Here is a 21,964-nt window from a genome sequence, read left to right as displayed (position 1 = left end):
GAATTAAAAAAACATTCTACATATAAAACAGAACAATGCTACCAGATGCAAGATGTAGAAAAATTAATGAAACCAATAAACAGGTAAAATAAAAAAAAGACTTTGGGGATTAAGTCTTGAACTTAATCTCCCAAATATGGGGACAAGGAGGAGAGCAAGCAACGACACCCCATTGTGAGTGGTAACTGCTCTGCTCAGCACGAAATACACCTGTACCCATGTTCAAAGTAAGGATTTGCTACCTTGACAGCATGTTAAATTTTTCAAAGAAGCCATTTCTTCCTGAACCCTGAGTGGGAAATAAAACCCCAAGCCACACCTTGTTTACAAGTCAGGTTTACAGTAGACACTTCCACTAGGAAGAAACAGACTCAATATGTGTACGTACACACATGTATTTATACATCCACATTTCTTGGTGACTCATATTCCAAAGCAGTTCAGTTTTTATGCATTTTCTCTCTTTTTAAGGTAAGCTAAAAGTTATTTAGTCCTTAACCATACATAAATCCTTCTGAATCACCTACTTAAGATGTCTCAAAGGCATTTGCATGCTGCCTCCAAGTATTTGAAATGTTATATATGCCGTATAATTACATTTACATAATCATTTCGCAAATCAAGTCCAATAATGCCTACATCTTTTCAGCACCATGAACAGATTAAGAAGTCATTTCCTTACTCAACTGGAACCATTTTTTAAGCTCCTTCGTTCTTTTAAATGTATACCAGTTGTTTCCACAGAGCAGCTGAAGCTATCTGGAAACCAAAGCAAGTGGACCAAACAACAGTAATACACAGTTAAAACATTCAAAGTACTCACGTTTGTTTTTTTCTTTTTAATAGCAAAATACAGAAGCCCAAATCGTGTGCCAAATGCATGTCTCGATTGGATGGATCAGATATAAAGCAAAGTGTGAAAACTACTAAAGAAGAAAATTTGATCAATTAATTGAAGATACTTCTCATCTAATTCTGCATCTCCACGTGTGCATCCATGTACATCTAGGTGCTATTCCCAGACATTCTGTTTCATACCAAGCCTGTGAACTAATTCAACTGCAATCAAAAAACCATAGCAACCCATGGTTAACGAACTGCTATACATGTGACAACAGTAACAGTTCAAAAACCATGACCTGGAAAAGAAGCAATAGTGAACAGTACAGGCATCTGGAGAATAAAAGCCTTTCGGTAAAAGGTCAGGAGGCCAGTAGCCATAAAGAGCAGCTTCCCAAAGTGTCACCTACCTCACCAACATCAGCTGTGCTCATCTCCCATATTTCAGAGGGATTTAGGATATTATCTAAATCACATTAGGTCAATTGTGCTTAACTGTGATTAGCAAGGAATTTTTTTCCACAGAGCCGTGTATGTTGTCAAGATGGAGAATATTTCAAACAATCCCTATTCCTTTTCCTACTCTTTTCTTCCAATGCTGAAAACAGTTTCAAATTGAAAAAAAAAGTTCAAGAATACTGTAGTTGAGTCTCAGCACAAAAATGCCATACAAATTATCCTTTAAAGCTGATTACTGATTATCTGTTACAAGACTATTTCTCTTCATTTTTGAACTACCAAATGGCAGGGAATAGGACCATCTTCATGTACAGCACTGATAGAAAGCTAAACATAAAACAAAATACAAGTGCATAACATCAAATTCCAGCTATTCACACATCTTCGATTCTGCCAAGATGGCTGAAAGAACGTATTTCTTACATAGGAACACAGAGAAGAATATAGGATAAAAACAGAGCATTGAAATCTGCAATAAAATGTACAATTAAAAATGTACAGGTGCAGGGAACGTATAAAAAAATCTAGTATTCATTTAAGACATCAGTGCTCTCCCTCCTACTATGTTTTCACACAAACGTTCCAGCAGCAAGACGAGATACCAAGCTCTGGGCATACAAAAGCAATTCCTATGCCAAAATTGAGCAGTAGGCAACTCTAAGGGGAAGATGTCTCATCAGTTGCATTTTATCATTTACAATACCGCCATCTACACATTGCTGAAAACAAGCATCAGCAGATCTGTTTCTTCCCTTATACAGCTTCTGACCTGTCTGGAAGTAGCTTTCTCCTCTACCACAGTAACAAAACCCCCGTCAAGCACATCAGGAATACAGTGGGTCACAACGAGTTTCGCAGTGAGCCTACAATACAATAAACACTACCTGTCACGTTCAAGGATGCAAATGAATTACTAAATGTTAACTAGATACATACATCAGCTATAACTCCTTAAAATGAAAGGAATTATGCTAAATTGGTTTAGGATATACTTAAAGCTATTTAGTTCCTTTGTAATACATATTGGTTAAGTTGTATTTCCAAACAGGCACATTTTAGAAGCCATTTCATGTTGCTCTTTCAGAACGTTTCTAAAACGCTGGTGTTGTAACTTGACCTGCAACAGGCCACAACCATTCATTAATGGTGAAATTACATGAAGCACTGAGCTTTTGACAATTTGCTGCTGCTTCAGTACAGAAGTCTTATTCTCCCCCTGCTCATCCCTCCTCTCACACCCCTGCATACCTACGTGCTCTACCTATCACTGCATCTGCTCCAAAGCAGGTCATATTCTCTGCTGAGCCAATTCAGCTCTGTTGTAAAGTAAAAAAGTAGGTAATTTTCCACATAATTTGTGAGTCGAATCTGTTCATGACTCCATCATAAGAATGAAACCTGTTCCTAGAAAATTTAAGATAAATTTCAGTGATAAAAGGAGAAAGATTAAGTACAAACAAATTGGCATGGGAAGTTCTTACTTCATCTTTTTTATATGACAGGATAAGAAATGGAATAACTAAAAAATAGCATCACTTTATCATGACATTCTTAGCTTTCCTCGCGTTTAAATCAAGAAAAAAATATGGAAAAGGCTGTGATTTATATTTACCAAACTGCCTATTTTGGGTGCAATTTTAAGAAATGAAGACTGACTGCGATCTCTCTCGTATCTCTTCAATTTTTATTTTATTTTTCTCAAAAGGTCACAATTAGAATTTGGGTGAGTTTTGCCCAAATTGTGCCAAAATTCTAGATACGGCTATCTCCTATACTCCTGCAATGGTGAGACCCAGTAAGAGATACATTCTGGCTGTACAATATTGTTAATCCAGAAACCTGATAGCTGCAAAATTACCACAAAGTAACATCAGAAAAAATACACACTGGAAATAAAGATCATATGGCAAATGTAAGTAGAAGAATAAGCCAACAACCTGGAAAACAAAATTAAAACTGCAAAAACAGGAAAACCAGTATTTTTTCCTCTAAGAATCACTATTTTATGACCTTCCAGAAAAAGATTATTTTTCTAAATTAACGAAAAGATGTGATTTACTTATAGTGGGAAGCAAACCATTCTACCCACGACTGAAATCTCCTAATTGCCTAAAAAACAACAGTCAAGAGACCAAAGTTACCAACCGAACAGAGCAAATCTAAAATGCAATTAGCTGCAAAAATGAAACTGCAGTCTCCCTCAACTACTGTACAACAAAATTTTTATTCCTGGAATGCAACAGAGAAACAATCAAGCTACCTTAGATATATTGAGCTTATAAATATTTCATCCTCCTGATTTACTTAACTTTGCCATCGAGAACATAGCCATGACCTTAGAGAACATTAAAAGAAAAAATCCCACAAAAGTATACACTTCCCTCTTGGGCTAAAAGACTTGGATTTTTTTTTTCTTTCTTAGAACTAAGAAATAAAATCTGTTCTTAGGAACAGACTAAAGAGTACACAAAAACACTTGTAATTCATTCTCTTGTTTTTCAAGCACAGTAGAAATCTCAAATCCCTTACTAGTATAATACAATAAACCTACAGAAGCAACGCTCTAAACAATCTGCAGGTAAGTCCCTGCATATTCCCCCAGAACAGAAAAAATATATGCACTTTAATACTGTCTGCCCTTTCTTCTGTAGCTGCCAGGAGTCAAATACTTGACATCAGTTTGAATAAACAAATAAAATACAGGTGGCCTGGCATAGAAACAATTCTGGAAGAGGTTCCCATTCCTCAAGACGAGAAGCAGCACTATTTCCACAAATCATAACATAAAACGTAAGGCCTGCAGAATGAAAGTCAGCCTGCTTGCATCCCTATCTCTAATCTGTCTGTCACAGGCAAAAGTTTACCTCACAAGAATTAGGTTTTCCCTTCCTCTACAGCGGTTAACCTTATTTATACTAATCCAGTGACTAAATAATATTCCTTCAACTCTTCAAAGCTTATATTATCCCTCTCAGTAGTACCCAAAGCTGAAGACAGAAGTTGGGGAGGTTTTTTTTCAGATCACAAAAGAAGGCTGACACTGAAGGCTAATCACTATCCCTAAATCACTCCTAACAAGTAAGGTGTTTGGAGACAGCTCCAGAATTTAAATGCAAGTCAGCCACCTGTTCTGGTCCATTTACAAGACTACAGGAGACGTCACTCCTCTGAAACCCAGTTACAGTACAGAAAGACTCCAACTGCCAAGAGAACCCCTGATTTCTGCTGTACCTAATTTAGAAATTACATACTGGAATTATATAAAATACATACAATCTGAAATTATATTTGAAGCACAAACACAATAAGAATAGAAGCTAAGACCTTTGAGTAAAAATATTCATGCTATTCTATTACTGCAGAAACTGATCATTTTACTATGTTCTAACAATGTTTTAACTGACATACAAAGCAACTGGACAAAAAAATTAACTGTAATTGTAGTTTAGGTTGAGGTCCACTCTCCAGACCTTATTCTCCATGCAATTAATTTGTTGTTTCCAAAAAAAAATCCTTCATACTCTATTTCCATTATCAAATGTGGTTGAAATCAAACAAGTTACGCAGAAACTGACAGGGGGTGGATGGCAAATGGAAGACAACATAGATTTAAAGACAACTTAACCCCTTAGAAAAATCAGACTGAAAACAGTAATTGACATTTTACAACAAAGTTTTCAAGTTATTAAATACATTTAGTTAAAAGAGCTTAAAATACTATATTGCTTAATATTTGAAGCACTAAGGAGATAAGAACACAGATCATCTTTTCAAATTGTTACCTCAACAATATCTGAGTTGGTTCTGCTTTCATGGGGCTCGTTGTATTCTGTGTATTTAAGTAGAACTTTGTCCATATCAGTGCTCGCATACTGAAAGAGTTTGTTAGAGCTGTTAAAAATGATGAGTGCTATTTCACAGTCACAGAGTACACTCAACTCATATGCCTTCTTCATTAATCCAAACTTCCTCTTTGTAAAGGTGACCTAGAGAAGAAAGAATAATTATTATTTTTTTCCAGATAACAAAACTATAAAGGACTATAATCAAGTATATAACTACCAAGAAGAGTCAAAGTTTGTAGGATCCTCTACCTTTATTTCCTTCTGTTTAACCAACATTAGCTCCAAGTATTAAAATATTTTCTTCTGTGATGATTAGAGATAGTCTCTATCAGCTTTAGTTACTCACAACCTTAATTCTTTTAAGGTATTTTCAGTCACTTGGGACAGGATGGAACAATCATTGTCCTATTAGAACCGCTGGGGAAAAATAAGCCCATTACAGATGATCACAAAGGAGCATTTGCCAAACAGGGAAACTGGAGAGGTATTTCATTATAAAAATTGCCATCATTCATGGAAGAAAGTTTTAAAATTTAGTCCTTTCACAAGATTTCAGTTACTTAAGGATATAAGAGTGTCAACATATTTGACGTCAAGTCAAATCAATGAAACCTGATTTATGGATTTCTGTAGTTTATAAGGCATTTTTGGAAGATCGATGGGAAAATATTGTGTATAGACACCTTAACACATTTTTTTTCCAGAGATTATAATCTTATACATATTACTTCATTACTACCCATAACACAAAATGCATACCATCCTTCTCAGTACATAACAAGTCTCACAAAGGGATGCAGACAGATATGCTAACAAATGCGTACAGCATGCAGACAACAACTCAATTATTAAAACAGTGTTCACATTCTTTGCACTTGCCCCATATACATTGGGAAAGGTACTGCAGACCTGAGGTTCCTCTCCAGCTATAAAACACAATCCAAATCCATCAAAAAAAAAAAAAAAAAAGTTTTACAAATGCTTTCTCTCCCCCCAAAGAACACTCTGTACACAGGATTTTGAAAACCTGGGCTGTTAACACCTAGCCACAGTACAAATGGAGGTAATAAACACAGGACCTGGACAGATGAGAATATGGATCAGTTCTGTTTGTATCAGTACACTTTCAGGATGGATAGGAAGTGAGAGTGCCTTGTGTTCGACAGCAAGTCAACTCATGTCTGCTTGGCAAAGTTCCAGGCCATTTCCCATCACTTTCCTTCTATCCTCTACTTATGCTCCACTTACTATACCGTCAGTACTCCGCAGTATCCACTTTTTGTTCTTGTCTGGTAATACGGCATAATACTGAACAGATTACTTAACTGTCAGTTTCAAACTTCCCTGTTTCTAAAATAAGCTCAATTCTCCCAGGGAACAATGAAGTTTAATGTTTGAAAGTATGCGATTATGATTCTGCACACTTTTAACCACGTAAAGACAGACATCATAACATATACAATGAAAACACATGTAAAACACGGTTTCCAGGACAAATAAATTCCTAGTGCAAGGAAGAGACCGAGTCTAAAAATAAGCCAAGTTACCATATGAGAAATGTGTGTGATCGTTGCCAAAGCAGTACTGTGGACTAGGACAAGCACAAACAAAGAAAGAAGAATCATTTGTTTATACTCATTTAAAACCACAGATTTCATTTTTAAGAAGCCTTCTTGGTTATTTCAATTTACACTAAGAACAGCAAGGAGAATTCTCAGTTGTCTTGTACCTTTCATATGAATAAAATTAAATACCTATTAAAATGATGATTTAACATTTATACTGGGCTTCCTTATAACATCCATATCATTCTAGAAAAATAATTTTCAACAGAGAAGGTTCTTTTTGTTTGTTTGTTTTCCCTCAATTTCTATGGCGTACATTTAGGAAAAAAATCACTTGAAATATGCTTACTATATGCAAGTAACTGGATGCCAATTCACTAAATCCTAAAAGCATACCTGGTACATACTGTACAGAGATTTTAAGTTCGTAGCAAAACTTAGGGTTCCTTGGTTTGAGGGAAGGGCAAGCCATTACCTTAAGGGGTGCACTACTAAAGCACTAAAACCAGGCAGAAAAAACTCCCAGGGATTCTGTTGATCTAGTCTTGACCTCATTCTGAAGAAGCTAGTTTGAAATTTCAAAGTAAGTTTCAGGCAATGATCTAGTTCTTCCCACTTCTAAAAAATCAGTGCAAATTATGAAAAAGCAACCTTCTCTTATTTCAGCTCATCCACTGCCAATCAAATTAATCCAATCGCTGAACAATGCAAGACAGTAAGAGCCAAAAAAGGTTCCTTTAAACATCTCTGTAGTTCCATGGAAGGAAGTTGAACAGACTAGATTTTTTTCCCGTGAATGCAGTCAGATATATTACAACCCCAGTTCCACCTAAGTTCCTGTGCAGTGTTTCTGACAAAGAAACTTCTTGAAGATCACTAATCACAGAGCCTTACATGAGACCTGAATCGTGTATCCAGATGAATATTTGCAGTAACATTTTTATTCAATCTTTTGGAAAGAAGCTCTATTAAGACACAAAACTCTTTCGGAAACAATTTTATGTCAGAGTGCTCTAACACAAATTCCAACTATGGCAAGCAGATCCTCTTTAGCTACTTATTGTTGAACAATTACAATACATTACTGAGACAAGATGCCAAAAATCCAGCAGGATGGACCTTAGTGCATCTTCTGTCAGTATTCCGTTTTCAGTTAACAATTCAGCATGTTGACCAAGTACAAATGTAAGCTTGACTGGGTTATATTTCTCATAAATGTACGTGGAAATTCTGCTAACCACATATAATACAAACAAGCAGCTTTTTAAAGAAAAACTTTTTAAAACCAATCTTGTTTAAGTCTCCTAGCAGTTCTGCCACTCTCCACATATTTTTTCAGAAAACTTGGGATTTATTTAGTCTGCCTTGGACGAGACACTAAGAATTACATTTTTTGATTCCTCTTTTTGGAGGAGGTTTTTGGTTTTTTACTTTTTTTTTTTTTTTTTTTTTTTTAAGACAGTTGTTCTTCTTCTGACACTGCAATTACAAGACACTTTTAGAGATTATTACCTGAGCAGGTGCAGGTATAGACAGGTACATTTATGTTTATTTTTTGTCAGAAAAAAGGCACCATAAACAAGATGTGTATGTACTATATTACTTTGAGAAGGCAGCAAGTGAAAAGACCGAAAGCTTAGTTCCACTGAGGACATGTATCATCCTGCAAAAGGCAACTTCACCTCTCTACTGATTCATTATTTTTCTCATCTTGTAAGGCTACTTGCTTTGTGCTTGTCCAGTGCTTAAAAACCCCACTCCCACTGGAGTCCAGGCCTAACTTAGTGCACATAGCTTGTTATGAACTCAATTCTCACTTAAAAACTTACAAAGCAGCCTATTAGCTTCTTTCCTTCTCCTGCGATTTAGTGTGCAAATCCATTCTGGACCACACTAAGAACACAAACCGTGCATCACTGCAAGCCAATGGATTCCTCAGTACTCTTCTGTTTTGGTTAGCAAAAAAGGGCAGAGGAAGAAGACAGTAAAGGCAGCAAGACTGAGCTCCTTTGGTATCTAATTTACTGTACTTTATTCTCTTCAGCTTAATGAACATAAATGCCCTGCAGCTCACTCAAGCAGATAAGACTTCTTAATTAATAATACAATGACAGTCTCATGGCAATTGTAATCCCCCAGAGTAATAGTCTACATAAATTGTTTTGAGCTAACACACAATCCCATCAGAAATAGGATGCTTCTGATATAACATTAGCTTTTCTTCCCACAAGTTACACAAACTTGCTATACAAGCAAAGATCTATCACATTTTATTTGCATTTCCAAACAAAAACCACACTAAACAGCAAGACAGGACATCACTCATATATTCATGCGTGACCTACTAACCAACTACGCATGCCGTAGAAAAACTGACAGAACACAACTGAACCATGCTCTGTAGTCGGCAAAATAAACCCTAAATATCCTCCTTATCTAGATCAACAAAAAAAAAAATCTTAAAAGTAAATTAATACACCAGTGGTGTTAAAGGGCACCATCAACACCTCTACAACATTGACTCCACTGACAAAAGCTATGATATGGAGATCCTAAAAAAAAGGAACAAAGCCACTGAAGTCAGGATACAGTATAATGATATTTCTTATTTCAAACCTAACAAAGTTGTCCAACTTCCTCCAACCAAGTTAAAGGGGAGTGGGAGGAGCAATCGATTCCTACCTCTTCAATTCGCCTGAAGTTCTAGAGCAAGATCTAAAAGAAGTTATAATTCATCTGCTTTTACTACTTGTACTTCAGACATTTATCTACATCAAACACGCAGTCACTGTGTGATTAAAGCTGTTCAAACACAATACCTGGCTTTCTCCCAAACTCCAATAATACTTTTCTTGCTATATATAGCCTTCTCAGAGTGTACACTGCTTTAAAGTGATACAGGGAGAAAAACAATCCCTATTTCGCAAAACAATGGGCTCTGAGCTAATGCAGCAGCAACAAGACAGCCTCATGGAACTCCGTCACTACCCTCAACATCAGCCATTATCTTTCTAAAGAGATAAACAACATCAAGTTCGTGCTCGACAGAAGTTAAAAAAAAAAAAAAAACAACACCGCAAATACTATGAAGGGAATAGAGAACAGCCATCGCTTCATTGCTATATGTTCATGTTTTGTAAGAACCTTGAATACCGAGTGCAGTTCTGGGTTGCTTTGCCTTCAAAAAAAGAACACAGCAGTACTCAAGAAGGTTCATGGACAAGAAGCAAGATTGATCGAGGTGTGGAATACGTGGAATAAATTCGGTACAAAAAACAAGCCTGGGTTCTTCAGCCTCAAAAAAAAGTTAGCTGAAGAGAAAATAAGACAATATGGAAGAAGTCCACAAAATAACAAGCAAGATGGACAGACTGGATAGGAACTGATTCCTGCCTCCTTCATAACGAGCTAAAAAACTAGCAGAAGCTTAACTAAATATTTTTTTTTCTTGAAACAACAGGTAACAAACCTATAGGAAGTCTGAGCAAAAGGTCTTATAAATGCTGCAACTTTATAAGGGCTCAAAGCATGACTGAACAAGTCCCCTGGGGAGGGGGGGCAGGGGGGTGGAAATCCATTAATGGTTACTAAATATACGGAAACCACATCCAGCTCAGGAAATCACTGAGCTAAGAATAGTTAGAAGTTGGAAGAGGATTACAGAGCAGTGTAACATGTGCACCTCTATCCTACACTTCACTGGTTATTTGCTTCTGACCATCACAGCAGAAAATATACTGGACTAGCTGGTTTTTAGTCTGATTCACGACGACTGTTCTTGAAGATCCTAAGCCATTCCTACGTTATTTTTCCTTAAAAATTGTAGCTTCCAAATACCCCACTCTACACATTTCAGCATTAATTAAATTTTTGCCTAGTATATCACAAAGCAATTTGGAAAGTAACAGGAAACACTACTTTGGTGAGTAGACATCAACTTTTGGTGCTTTTAAAGTTGACAGGATGCATCTTTATTAGGGCAAGAGCAACCAAGTAACCAGCCTTCCCTAGGCCATTCTTAAAACAATCCACTTTCGAGTACTCTTCTCTTTTGACAGACATTTTTTGAAGACAGTTGTAGTGAACAGCTCTTGAAGGAATATAATTCAATGCTTTTAAATGGATGCATGTTAACAAAATCCATTACTATACTATACCCACTGAAGGGGAAGGTATTCACCACCACCTCTCTTCACTAGCACTGTAATATTCACTATAGACTACCACCGCAGATCACTGTCCACAGATCTGTCAAACAGCTCTATCAAACATGCTGCAAAAAATACTTTTACTATATTCTTTCTGAATTTCTCATCCTGTCTCTTCATTACCATGTGGTCCTGGTAGCTATCAGATCAAATAAGGTGTCTGTTTCAACAGATCTTGTCTACAGTCCTCCAATCTACTGGAATGACAGAGTAAGGCACCATTTAAATAGGAACAGTTGTAACAGTTATACAGTGATTTTGATTTAAAGCAGTAATTGATATTACTTAAACAACAATTTTCCCTACAAATGCAGTATAAACATAGAGACATATTTCTTATTTGTGTTCTGGTAATGCCATCTGTAGACACAGATGAAGACAAAACTCAGCTTTAGAAGGGTGAGTTAAGGGAATGAAGGTACTTAAGTCTCCATTCACTTTTTGGATTACTGATGATCATGTTCATGCAGACTTCTTGTTTCTCACCTGTCTGTTCCGTTCATCCATTATTCTCGTGATCTGTATTTTCTTTCTCCCCATTTTCAACCTCTTCTTTTCTTCGCTTCACAATCCAGAAATATACTAATCCAGGAAATTTCACTCTTCGGTATTCTAACACATGATATGGTTTTCTTTTACTTTGTCTTCAGCTTGAGAAACGGTTCCTATTTCTTCTTATAAACCCCTAAAAATAAAATTGAAAAAAATTAATGATCCTCCTTCAGTAATTTTTAAGTAAAACACTTGCATAGTCACAAAACATATGCACACAAAATAATTTCAGTGATTAAATGAGTATTTTCATTACTAAAATATACTACACACTTTGTTCAAATTGAATTCCAGCTATTGTTTTTTTGTTTGTGCTGAATTACTTCAAAAGCGGACAGTAATCTTATCCCCTTTCAACTGATGCTTAGAAACCAACAACTGTCAGAGGGGGCAGTGCTTACCTCACTAAGCTTTAAGCATCAAGTTATCTTAGGTTTCAAAAACTGACCCAGAAAGTTTTAGTGAACTCCATCCATTATTTTAGGAAGCCTTATGTTGTAGGGGACAAAAGAGGGAACACTTTTACTTAAAAGGATAAAGACCATAGAAAATATTCTCAACAGAGAGAATTTCGCATCTACCAAGATAGCAAGGAATAATCAAGAAATTCACAGTTACTCTCTACAATAACCTCTAAGTTTCACATTTGCCAATAAATCAATTACCAGTCCAGCATTTGCTTAAATTTGGTAAATTGTAAGATATGTGAAGCTGCATGCAAACTTGAAAAGCCACAGTGCCTTCATAATGTGTTTATCTAGTAATTATGCAAACTAACTTGTCAGACACTGAACATTAAAAATATTACATGCATCTTCTGTTTAAAAAAAAAAAAAAAGAACTACCACCACCACCAAAAACCTTTTAAGCCATATTTCAGACAGTGTTTGAATTGTAGGATAACATTAATTCAACAAAATAGGAGAAAATGTCTAAATAAATAGCCTCTGGAACACTGACTGTATACTAAAATTCATATTCAGACATGAAACATGTACAACTTACTCTATTACCACCTATTACTCATTAAAACAAAAGGGGTAAAAACAGCCACAACATTAGTTTATAACCTCTCTCATTTGCCAACCCAGAATGTCACTGGAAATCAAGCGCTGCATATTTTAATATGGGTGTCACCCCGCCAGATCCTTGAGGCCATGTGTAGAAAGTGGTACAACCACATCACCGTCAGACAGTTAATAGGCAGAGACAGCAAGAGGCGATTAGTCACAGGCTACACTTCACAATGCATTCAATTTACACTGAGCAAACAACCATGCCATTCTGATGCAGCTTGGGGAAAGAAAAAAAGGGGGGGGGGAGAAAGAAGAAGTGGAGGAACATCACAAAATGAAGGGATGTCATTTTATATTTACCTGATATCAACAAAGGACTGCTTTGGTAAAAATATAAAATGCCCAACACTATTTAGAAATACTAGTCAATGGAATTTACGACCAAAGGAACACAGACTGTGTGATGTCCACTGGTCAAAAGTATATGAGCTAGATGTTATTTATACTTCAAAACACTTGAAAAGCATGCAGTGCTGCATTCCTTGTTTTTTCTTCAAGCAAAAAAAAAAAAAAAAAAAAACCTTCCAAGGAGCTAGTAAAAAGTATTAATAGCTAGTTAAGGCCAGATGAGCCAGCCTCTACACAACCAAAAGCACACAGCAAGTATTTTACATGGAAAACAACAGCTGGCATATAAATTTCTACTTTTTTTTTGGTGAAAAAACACCAAGAACATCCAGCAAACTATTAAGTTTCAATTCATGTAACATGCAGACTTCAGTCAGCTGCCTCATTCTCTTAAAAAAATCACCTCATGTTATGATCACGTTAAATTTAGTCATGCAAAAATCTGGTTGCATTCCTTGGACGTGGCTTATCCAAGGGTCTCTGTGGGCAGCTATTAAAAATTCTGTTTTCTTCTTCATGTGCAGCTTCATTTTCTAATTTACCATATATTATTGAAGTAGTTTTCTGAGTACAAAATTATCAGATTCCTGCCTCTGCTTTGTGCAACTGCTCACCATCAGAAGCACTCTTACGAACAGCCACCACATGACAGATCCACCTGGTCCAGCATTTTATCTGTGGCTATTAGCAAAGAGCACTAGGATGAAAAAGGAGAGACAGAAATCATGTAAGCACGTATCACTTAGAAGCAATATTTACAATGCGTTTTCTCCAGATATTCAGTGATTTTTAAATAAAGAACTTCTGGAGTCATACATGAAATCTTGAATTCAAAGCTCTTCATCCAATTTACTTCCACTTTTGAAACTGTGGAAACTTTTCGCATCCTGTAGTGAGGAGCTCCACAGCTTAGTTATGCATCAGAATAAAAGAGACATCCTTTTATTTAAGCCTGATCCTGCTTGTTAGAGTTGATACCAACAGATCTTGAATAACACGAGGCAATGAACCATCTGTTGTCTTCACCCATCATGTCAGTTCTCATTTTGATGCCTATCCTCTATCTGCCTTTGGTTACCTTTCTCCAAACTCAAGAAAACCACTCCAATCAATCGAAAGCCGCTCTCTGCCTAGCTATGCTGTCCGTCTCTCCACCCTTTCCAGTTTCGCTCTTTCTGCAACACAATGACCAGCAGCGTACACAGTACACTCGGTAAGAGGTCTACAAAAATTTAAGATCATTTACCATAAATTTGTACAGAGGCATAAGAATATTTTATGTTCTACTACACAGACATTAGACAGAGACCTACATAAATACGCCAGTTCTCGAACTTTTCCTGAGGAACTCTGGAAAGCAAAGCAGTGCTCCAGAACACAACTGGAAAACCCTGATGTGGGACCACTCACTCCCTTCCTACAGACCTGCCTCATCTACTCACATCTTCCACCTTCTGCAGCAGGTGTTCAAAACCAAGTCTCTGCAGTGAATAAAAGAACAGGCTCATGGGGGAAACAAGGTAGAGGAGAGAAATATGGTGTGAAATTATATGATCTGTACACTTCAGGAGACAAATTAGGAGACAAACATTTTCTGTCAGCTAAAGGAAGAACCAATAGTAAGGAAATGCCATTATCTGCTCCAGAAACTATCACAGGAAAGAAACAGGCAAACCGACAGCCATTTTCACCACCATTTTGTTATAATTCTGGGTGCTATTTCAGGTCCTCTAAAATCAGTACGCTCTATCAGGCACAAACACATCAATCCATTGCCCATTTACCGCCTCTGCTTCACCCTATTCACTAAGCACAAGGCTTCCTCTTGTTCCAGGTCCGCTACCTTCCTCAACCTCCTGCACCCTCTCGCTTGGCCAGTCCCCCACCCATTTGCACACCCATCCCATCTCCATCAGCCAGGGACGCCTCTCCTCCCTCCCCACCAGTTGCTGTGGACACCAGAAACGTGGCTTGGAAGAACATTTGCCAAAGGCAACCCAGCTCCCTTTCAGTCTGGCCACACACAAGGCAATTTTCAAAGCTAAGGGTTGAAAAAGAGGCTCGGCATGTACTTTGGGAAGAACTATCTTGCTACTAACTGCAGAATCAGGGTAAATCATGCAGTAAAAAGCCATTTTTCGTGCACATTCGGAAGATCCAAACGAAGTTACCACCAATGACAAATGCACTCCGCACTTCCCAGGGGAGCAATGAGTTTTCCTTTTCCTAATCCTTGATCACGTCACAGTTGCAGTTTTATTTTCCTTCCTGCTCAGCAGCAGAACTCCTAAGAGACAGTGTCCGCTGTACGGTTACATCAAAAATGTACTTAGCAAAGTTCTCAGTTTGCTGTCATGGCTCTATTGCAAACATTCCTAGGTAAAATTCTTAAGTCACAACGCCTTCTCATGTAGATCATCACCAAACTTTTGCTCAAATAAAGGACGTTAGTAAGCATATGAAGATGAATGCAAATTTATTTCCAAATGTAAACATGAAACTCATGTTAAATAACCTAGCCAAAGGTAAAGTTCTACTTCCCTAAGTGACAGAAACAACTGACAACCACCAAAGCTTTACATCTGCCTTCATGGGCACACAGAAGCAATTCTTTTTTTCTTTGGGGTGGTGGTGGTAACAATTTCAGGCATCTGTTAAACAAAAAAGTGGAACTAAGGGGAGAAAAAGAAGAGGAAAAAATTATGTGCTTCGTGATAAGCTTCAAACAGAAAATAATGTCAGCTCGCAATAATAGTCAGAAAAATGAGGTTAGTAGCTGTCTAAGTAAAAGCCTCTATTATTCTATAAAAGTACTGTTTACTCCAAATTTTCTGGATTGGATTGATTCTTTTTCCACACGCTAACTACTGAAAGACATCAGAAACATATGCAGAGATATACCATATACCTTCATAACTGCATATTTTGAGCAACTCAGATCAGTTAGTTTATTCTCAAGATCGCTTACAGTTTCACAAATAGCGGAAGATATACAACTTTAAAGCAAGGAAATGATATTTGACCTACTTTAACAGATCCTTTCAAGGGTTCAGTGGAAACAAATTATATCGGTCTTGAAACCTTCTGGCAGCACAGGTTAGGAAAAAACTGTGTCAGAAGTATAATCCTTCCATTTATTTTCCCTGTATTTCCCTCTGCTTCTCTTTGGTTTGTTGGAACTTCCATTTCCCCATCATGGTTACAGGTTGCGTTTGACAGTAACCACATCAGCACAGCTCGTTCACTGCAATGCATGCAAAGAAATGCGTGTCATCGTGTCAGATCATCTGCATGTTAACTCTCAAAAACCAGAGCTGCGTGGATCTGTATAGATGCATCTTACAGCGATGAGCCTTGCCTGGGGCTTACTGAATAGCAGAGTAATTCTGGCCAGATCACAGTTAACAAGTGTTTCCAGTCTCAGAAGACCCAGGGCCAGATACTTTTATAGATTTGGCTCCTTTACCTCTAAGCAGGAGCTGATGGGCATAGCCTGACAGACTGCACAACCAACCCAAGGCTGAACAGCCCCTTCACTCGTAATTCAAAGTAATACTTCGCACGTGTGACAACGGCATGACCAGAATATAAATACTGAGATGGAGATGAGGCTCATCACCAGCTCCTGACTGGTTTACATCCGCAAAGCAGATATCACAGTGTATCTCGTTTTTCTGTAATACCTAGAAACATGTAAGTGTCCTCCTTCCACACCCTATAGCTCCAGGTAGCAATAGCTAGAGGAAATGAAGAGTCAGAGAATGCCTTCACCGAAAGAATTCATCAAAAGGTTAATGGGGTGTATGGAGCTGGGTCAAGCATCAGACCAACTTACAAAATATATTCACTTAGATTTGGATCTGTGCTGAAACGTGCTGAGAGCCAGGGGGTGTTACCACAGCACTCTAGATGCTCAGCCAGCCCTGCTCCAAAATTCACTGCTACCACTTGGAAGTCACATTTTAAAATTAAGATTTCAACCACAGGGACTCCAGCTACCTACGTTTTCATTTAATAAAGATGAAGCTCACATTCTCACTGGGTTTTTTGCAGAGGTGTGCAAAAACAGTGACCAAAATATTTTCTACAACCGTAGTTCTATAGCTTTGCATCATTCACTGTTATAAAGAATTTAAAATGTGTAGAACAATAGCAGGGTCTACCCCTTTAAAACAAGACTATGTTGCCATTTGACCTCCTACTTCTTGCCATACTGCAATATTAGGAAAAAAAATACTTTCTTCCATCCTCTATTTTAGTCATTCTTCTACATCCAAGTAGAGCCATATGGTCAATTGGACTGGCCTCAGAGGGTCTTCAGCTAGCAAGGGATACACAAGCATTGTTACAAAAACAATAATCCAAGCCTTAGCCAAAATAACTTTTTTTTTTTTTAAGTGGGACAACGTAAAAAAAACAGGAAGCTATAAACAATTCTTTACTGATATTCTTTTCATGCATGATAAAATGCTCATTTCTTTCAGCTGGGAAGAACACCACACAAGTATCCATGTCTTTCACACCAGACCATTTAAGTAAACTTCTAAGAGTGGATTTGTGGAGCTCTGCAACTAAACGCGCTCCTCAATTTCAACATTAAAAACAACAAATCTATTTTGAGCTTCTAATTTGTAAGTTACATAGCTTTTCAAATTAGGTTCTCAAGGCTTATTAGAAGACCTCAGACTACTTTAAAAAAGTCTTACTGAAGAAGGGCAACTCCTGATGATGACTGACAGTCTCTTAACACAGCCTTTCCTGCCTTTCGTTTACATGCAGTTAAGTCCTGCCTAAAATGAAGTCAAACAACATCATCTTGTGAACAGAACTACAGCAATCTAAACTGCATGAAAAACCAACTGAGATTCAGATGGCTGCTTTTAAAGCATGTTTTATTACTCCTAGAACACACATTATTAAGGAGAGATTTTGCTGAGCTGAAGAAGCAAACAGATTTCAGGAACTACCAGCATCACCTATGACAGGATGCGCACTCCTAGATAACGAGAAATGTGGCATCGTCCTGAATCAAGGACAGCCAGGAAATCTGTTATTACTAGTTACTCAGAAGTAAATGGATTCACTTTTCAATTAAACTCAACACCCAAATATTTTCATGTTACGTTATTATTAAAAACTCTTGGCTTACTACTTCAGTCCATAAAATACATATCAGTCTATTCTCAGCATTTACACTCTCCAGATAGCTTGGTAATGGCTGTTTTCTATCTGTAAAAACAGACACCTTGACCACGGATTTTAAGTGGCATTAAAATCTATTTTCTTGTTCCCATTTCTTTAAAGCTGTCCTAATGATTTGGCGAGAATCACCTGAAAACAGATCTTCAAGAACACAAGTAGTTAACTAAAGAACAACTGGTCACCAACGGTGTGGACAATCAGAGTTTTTCTTCATCTTACAATAAGACAGAATAAAATACACAGCGTGTTCAGTCTCCAGTGACTATTTGCTAACTAGCATGCAGCTTTCTTCTGGTTTTGAAGCATCTTAACACTTTTTTCAACAATTTTTCTTCAGGCTCATTGGCACATCCTTAGGAAACAATTAAAATACATTATATACCACTAAGTTAAATCTTGGCTTTAAGAAAAAAAAAAAAAGCATTACCATTGGAAATTCTCTTTCCAGAAGTCTTCCTATTTCATTAGTTACCTCAGTGAGACTCGCGCTTTAATTACTGCAGTCTTGGCTTATTACTTTTTACACCTCAACTAAAGTTTATAGATTAAAAGAATACAGATAATCTTATACGGGGTGAAAAAAACCAAGCACATATTTTGCAAAGGGACCATAGCTCACTAAGTTCTCGACAATACTTCTGTTCCACAGAAGTACTGGAATCACAGAACATCCTGAGTTGGAAGGGACTGACAAGGAACATTGAGTCCAACACAACATCTTGACATAAGACATAAAGCTTCTGGAAACTGAGAGGTAGAAAGATTATTCAGAACACAGCACATACTGCAGAGCAATGTTGTAAGATTTACTACTCTTATCCTTCAAATACTCTTTAAAATTGTATTCAAATCGTGCAGGCTGCACTTCAGTTCCTTTGTGCAAATGCCAAATAAGCAATTCTCCACTTAAGAAAAACAGTGTCTGTTCTCAGTATGTTACAGTTAATTGGTGAACGACTGGCATAGTTTTCCAAAGTATAAGTAGAAATCATAGGAGATTTTTCCTTTATATGTATGTATAAAAGACACTTGATTGCTCCTATTTTTTTTAATTTATTTTAGTTTCTTCTACTGGGGAAAAAATAAAAGGAAGATAAATTGTGAGGTAAACTTTTTTTCTACTAACGTAGAAAACTGTATTGGCTGTGTACTTCAGCAAACTGACGTTGTGATTTGCAGCAAGACTAAAGCTGAGCAAAGTTCTGACCGCCCGTCACTGACTGAGCTCGTGGTGATTCGCTTTGACTTTTTCCAGAGGAAGACTGCCCACCCCGCCTGCAGAGCACGAACTGCTGAGGTAATGCAACAACCAGCCGCCTAACAGTGCCTTCAACACATGTTATTGAACAAACATCACTGCAATCAAAAACATCTACAGCTGACTTCAAGAATGTAATGGGATACAAAGGCAGCCGCAGCTTCCACATGGCTCCGCTTACACCGTCGCCTTATACAGTTTCCTCAAAGCAGGCTATAAACTAAAAAATTGCCAAATTTTAAGAAGTTCTTAGAGCAAGAGAGAAAAGTGAGTAAACAAGTGAATGGACATATAAAAGGATTACAAACAAGATCCTTCCTTGAACGCTGTGCCTTTGTGGTGTGCTTTGATCCAGCAGGGTCCATACCATGCAGCTGTTTGCTCAATCTCCCCCAGTGGGATGGGAAGAGAAGCAGAAAAGAGGTAAAACTCATGGGTTGAGATAAAGACAGTTTAATAGGAAAAAAAGGAAGGGAATAATAATTATTATTATGATAAAAGAATATACGAAACAAGTGATGCACAAGGCAATTGTTCACCACCCGCTGACTGAGCCCAGCCCAGCCCCGAGCAGCAGCTGCCCCCCAAGCCCAGGCTCCCACTGCTGTTGCTCAGCCCGATGCCACATGGCACGGGACATCCCTTGGGCCAGTTCGGGCCAGCTGTCCTGGCTGTGTCCCCTCCCAGGTCCTGTGCACCCCCAGGCTCCTCGCTGTCAGGGCTGAAAAGTCCTTGACTTCGTGTCAGCACTGCTTTGTGACAACTAACACATCTGCGTGTTATCAGCATTCTTCTCACCCTAAACCCAAAACACAGCACCATACCAACTACTAGCAAGGAAATTAACTCTATCCCAGCTGAAACCTGGACACCTTGGAAGATGTCTTCATTTGCAAGTTTGGCTTCAGTCAGAGGCTGTGCGAGGCAAAGCACCACATGCTCCCACTCCGTATTTAGGAAATTTCTTCCCACGGCTTAGCTCCTTCTTAGCTACCTGCTTCTTCCTGATCCTCTCAGCTTTTCCTCAGGCTCTCCATGAGCTGCAGGCCCCAAGCTTCTTGACTCTCTCCTTTTTCCTCCTGCTATGACAGGTAGTCCCCACAACCGTTTCTCTCTTGAGCATACTCCATTTCTTACTAAATACACACCTCCACTCTTGCAGAGCATTCCATGGGATCCAAGTATCCCTTTTAAAGGGGACAAGACTGGAAAAATGAGAAAACCAGAAGAGAGACCACGCATCAGAGAATTTGTAAGCAGCTTTAAACCACTAAACAATTATCCAGAAAGCTTTCTTGATCATTTATTCAATGTCTGATTAAATAACAGCATGGAGTCATATTGTTGAAGTGCAACAATTATAAACCAGAGACGCGACAACATAATGCTAGAAACAGCCTGCGTGCCTCAATGAGACATTCAGCAAGCCATGAAGACACCTACGTGTTTCTAACAAAGGTTAGCACTAAAATCCTCTTCTGCGGCTGCATTTGTTTAAAGCTCAGTCTCTTCTTCTAAAATTTAAATATATCACCAACTTAAACTTCTAAATAAGAAAAAAAATATACTGTACATCAGAGATAAAAACCAAGGTCCAGTGAATTATTCCCTGTATCCTTTTGCGCGAATAGCCATTTTATACTTAAGTAAATTAAAACACCATTTTGGCAGGGAAGGGGGAATAGGAGGAGAGGTGCACTACAGCAGGTCTCACAGGGCAGGTCCTTTCCAAACACACATGGAGACCACGTCCTTGTAATCTAAATGTTTCAGAACGTAAATGAGACAGACAGGTGGCAATTAATAAAATAACATAAAGTGAGTAACCTACTCAGTTGTATCTCAGGAGTGATATATGGCAAAAGACTAAATCCAAGTAGAAGATGAACAGCGTTAATGAAGGCAGGGACATGGTGCTATGCACCTACATAAAGGAAACCACCCGATGCCCATGAACTCTCTAATTTCAGCAGCCATTTTTAAAAGCAGACCTAAAACCACCTTATTGATCCAAGTACTGAATAGCACTTGGTTTTTCTTACCCAAGCCTGAGGCCACTGCCCTCCATTTAGATGCCTACATTTCTAAAAACAACCGCAAGCTAAGACTCACCGAATCGAGTAGTGGGCAAACTACTGGAGACAGAGTTAATTACTTTTAAATACATACCCCAACACCTGAACACACTGCTGTAAGCTCAGTTCCCACTTAAAAATATATATATATATATTATTCGGAATATTTTCTTCTGTTGATTAACACTCTAACTTTATTGGCAGGTGACATCTAGTACTCTCGTTGTTCATGTTATTGACATGAACCTAGCCACTTGGATTCACATATAAAGACACTACTTAAACTACTGATCATAGTACACTGAATCTTCAGGTAAGAACTGTTCTCTGAATAGAAACCTAATTCTAAAATTAACTAACTTTGAAACGTTTTTTCCTTACCAATGGCAACCAACCAGCACGCACAGCCAGTTAATATGCTTTAGCTGATGAGCAGAAATTCACGATGCTACAATACCTCTACTGTGTTATACCTGAAAGGCAGAGCATATGACAAAACAATTTGATTTCACATTTCTCAGTCTGCAAAAAACACA

General features: G+C 37.8%; 1 protein-coding gene across 16 annotated transcripts in view; it reads right to left on the bottom strand.

Annotated features, from left to right (window-relative positions):
• MEF2A (myocyte enhancer factor 2A) overlaps positions 1-21,964 on the bottom strand; it is an 87,787-nt gene that overhangs the window by 42,438 nt on the left and 23,385 nt on the right. For 10 of the 16 annotated variants that reach the window (XM_040570372.1, XM_040570363.1, XM_040570370.1 and 7 more), the window contains exons 2-3: positions 11,404-11,602; positions 5,082-5,285 (exon numbers count right to left, since the gene is read on the bottom strand). In XM_040570372.1, coding sequence (XP_040426306.1) covers positions 5,082-5,285; positions 11,404-11,457 — 258 coding nt within the window. In that variant the 5' untranslated portion in view covers positions 11,458-11,602. Of the gene's footprint in view, positions 1-5,081; positions 5,286-11,403; positions 11,603-11,870; positions 11,891-15,920; positions 16,138-20,347; positions 20,536-21,809; positions 21,828-21,964 lie in introns of those variants that run through there. The other 6 variants (XM_040570364.1, XM_040570371.1, XM_040570378.1 and 3 more) reach the window with 5 other exon arrangements.

This window comes from Cygnus olor, chromosome 11 (assembly GCF_009769625.2).
Source record: "Cygnus olor isolate bCygOlo1 chromosome 11, bCygOlo1.pri.v2, whole genome shotgun sequence".
Lineage (NCBI taxonomy): Eukaryota > Metazoa > Chordata > Aves > Anseriformes > Anatidae > Cygnus > Cygnus olor.
This window is presented reverse-complemented; position numbering and strand designations above follow the sequence as displayed.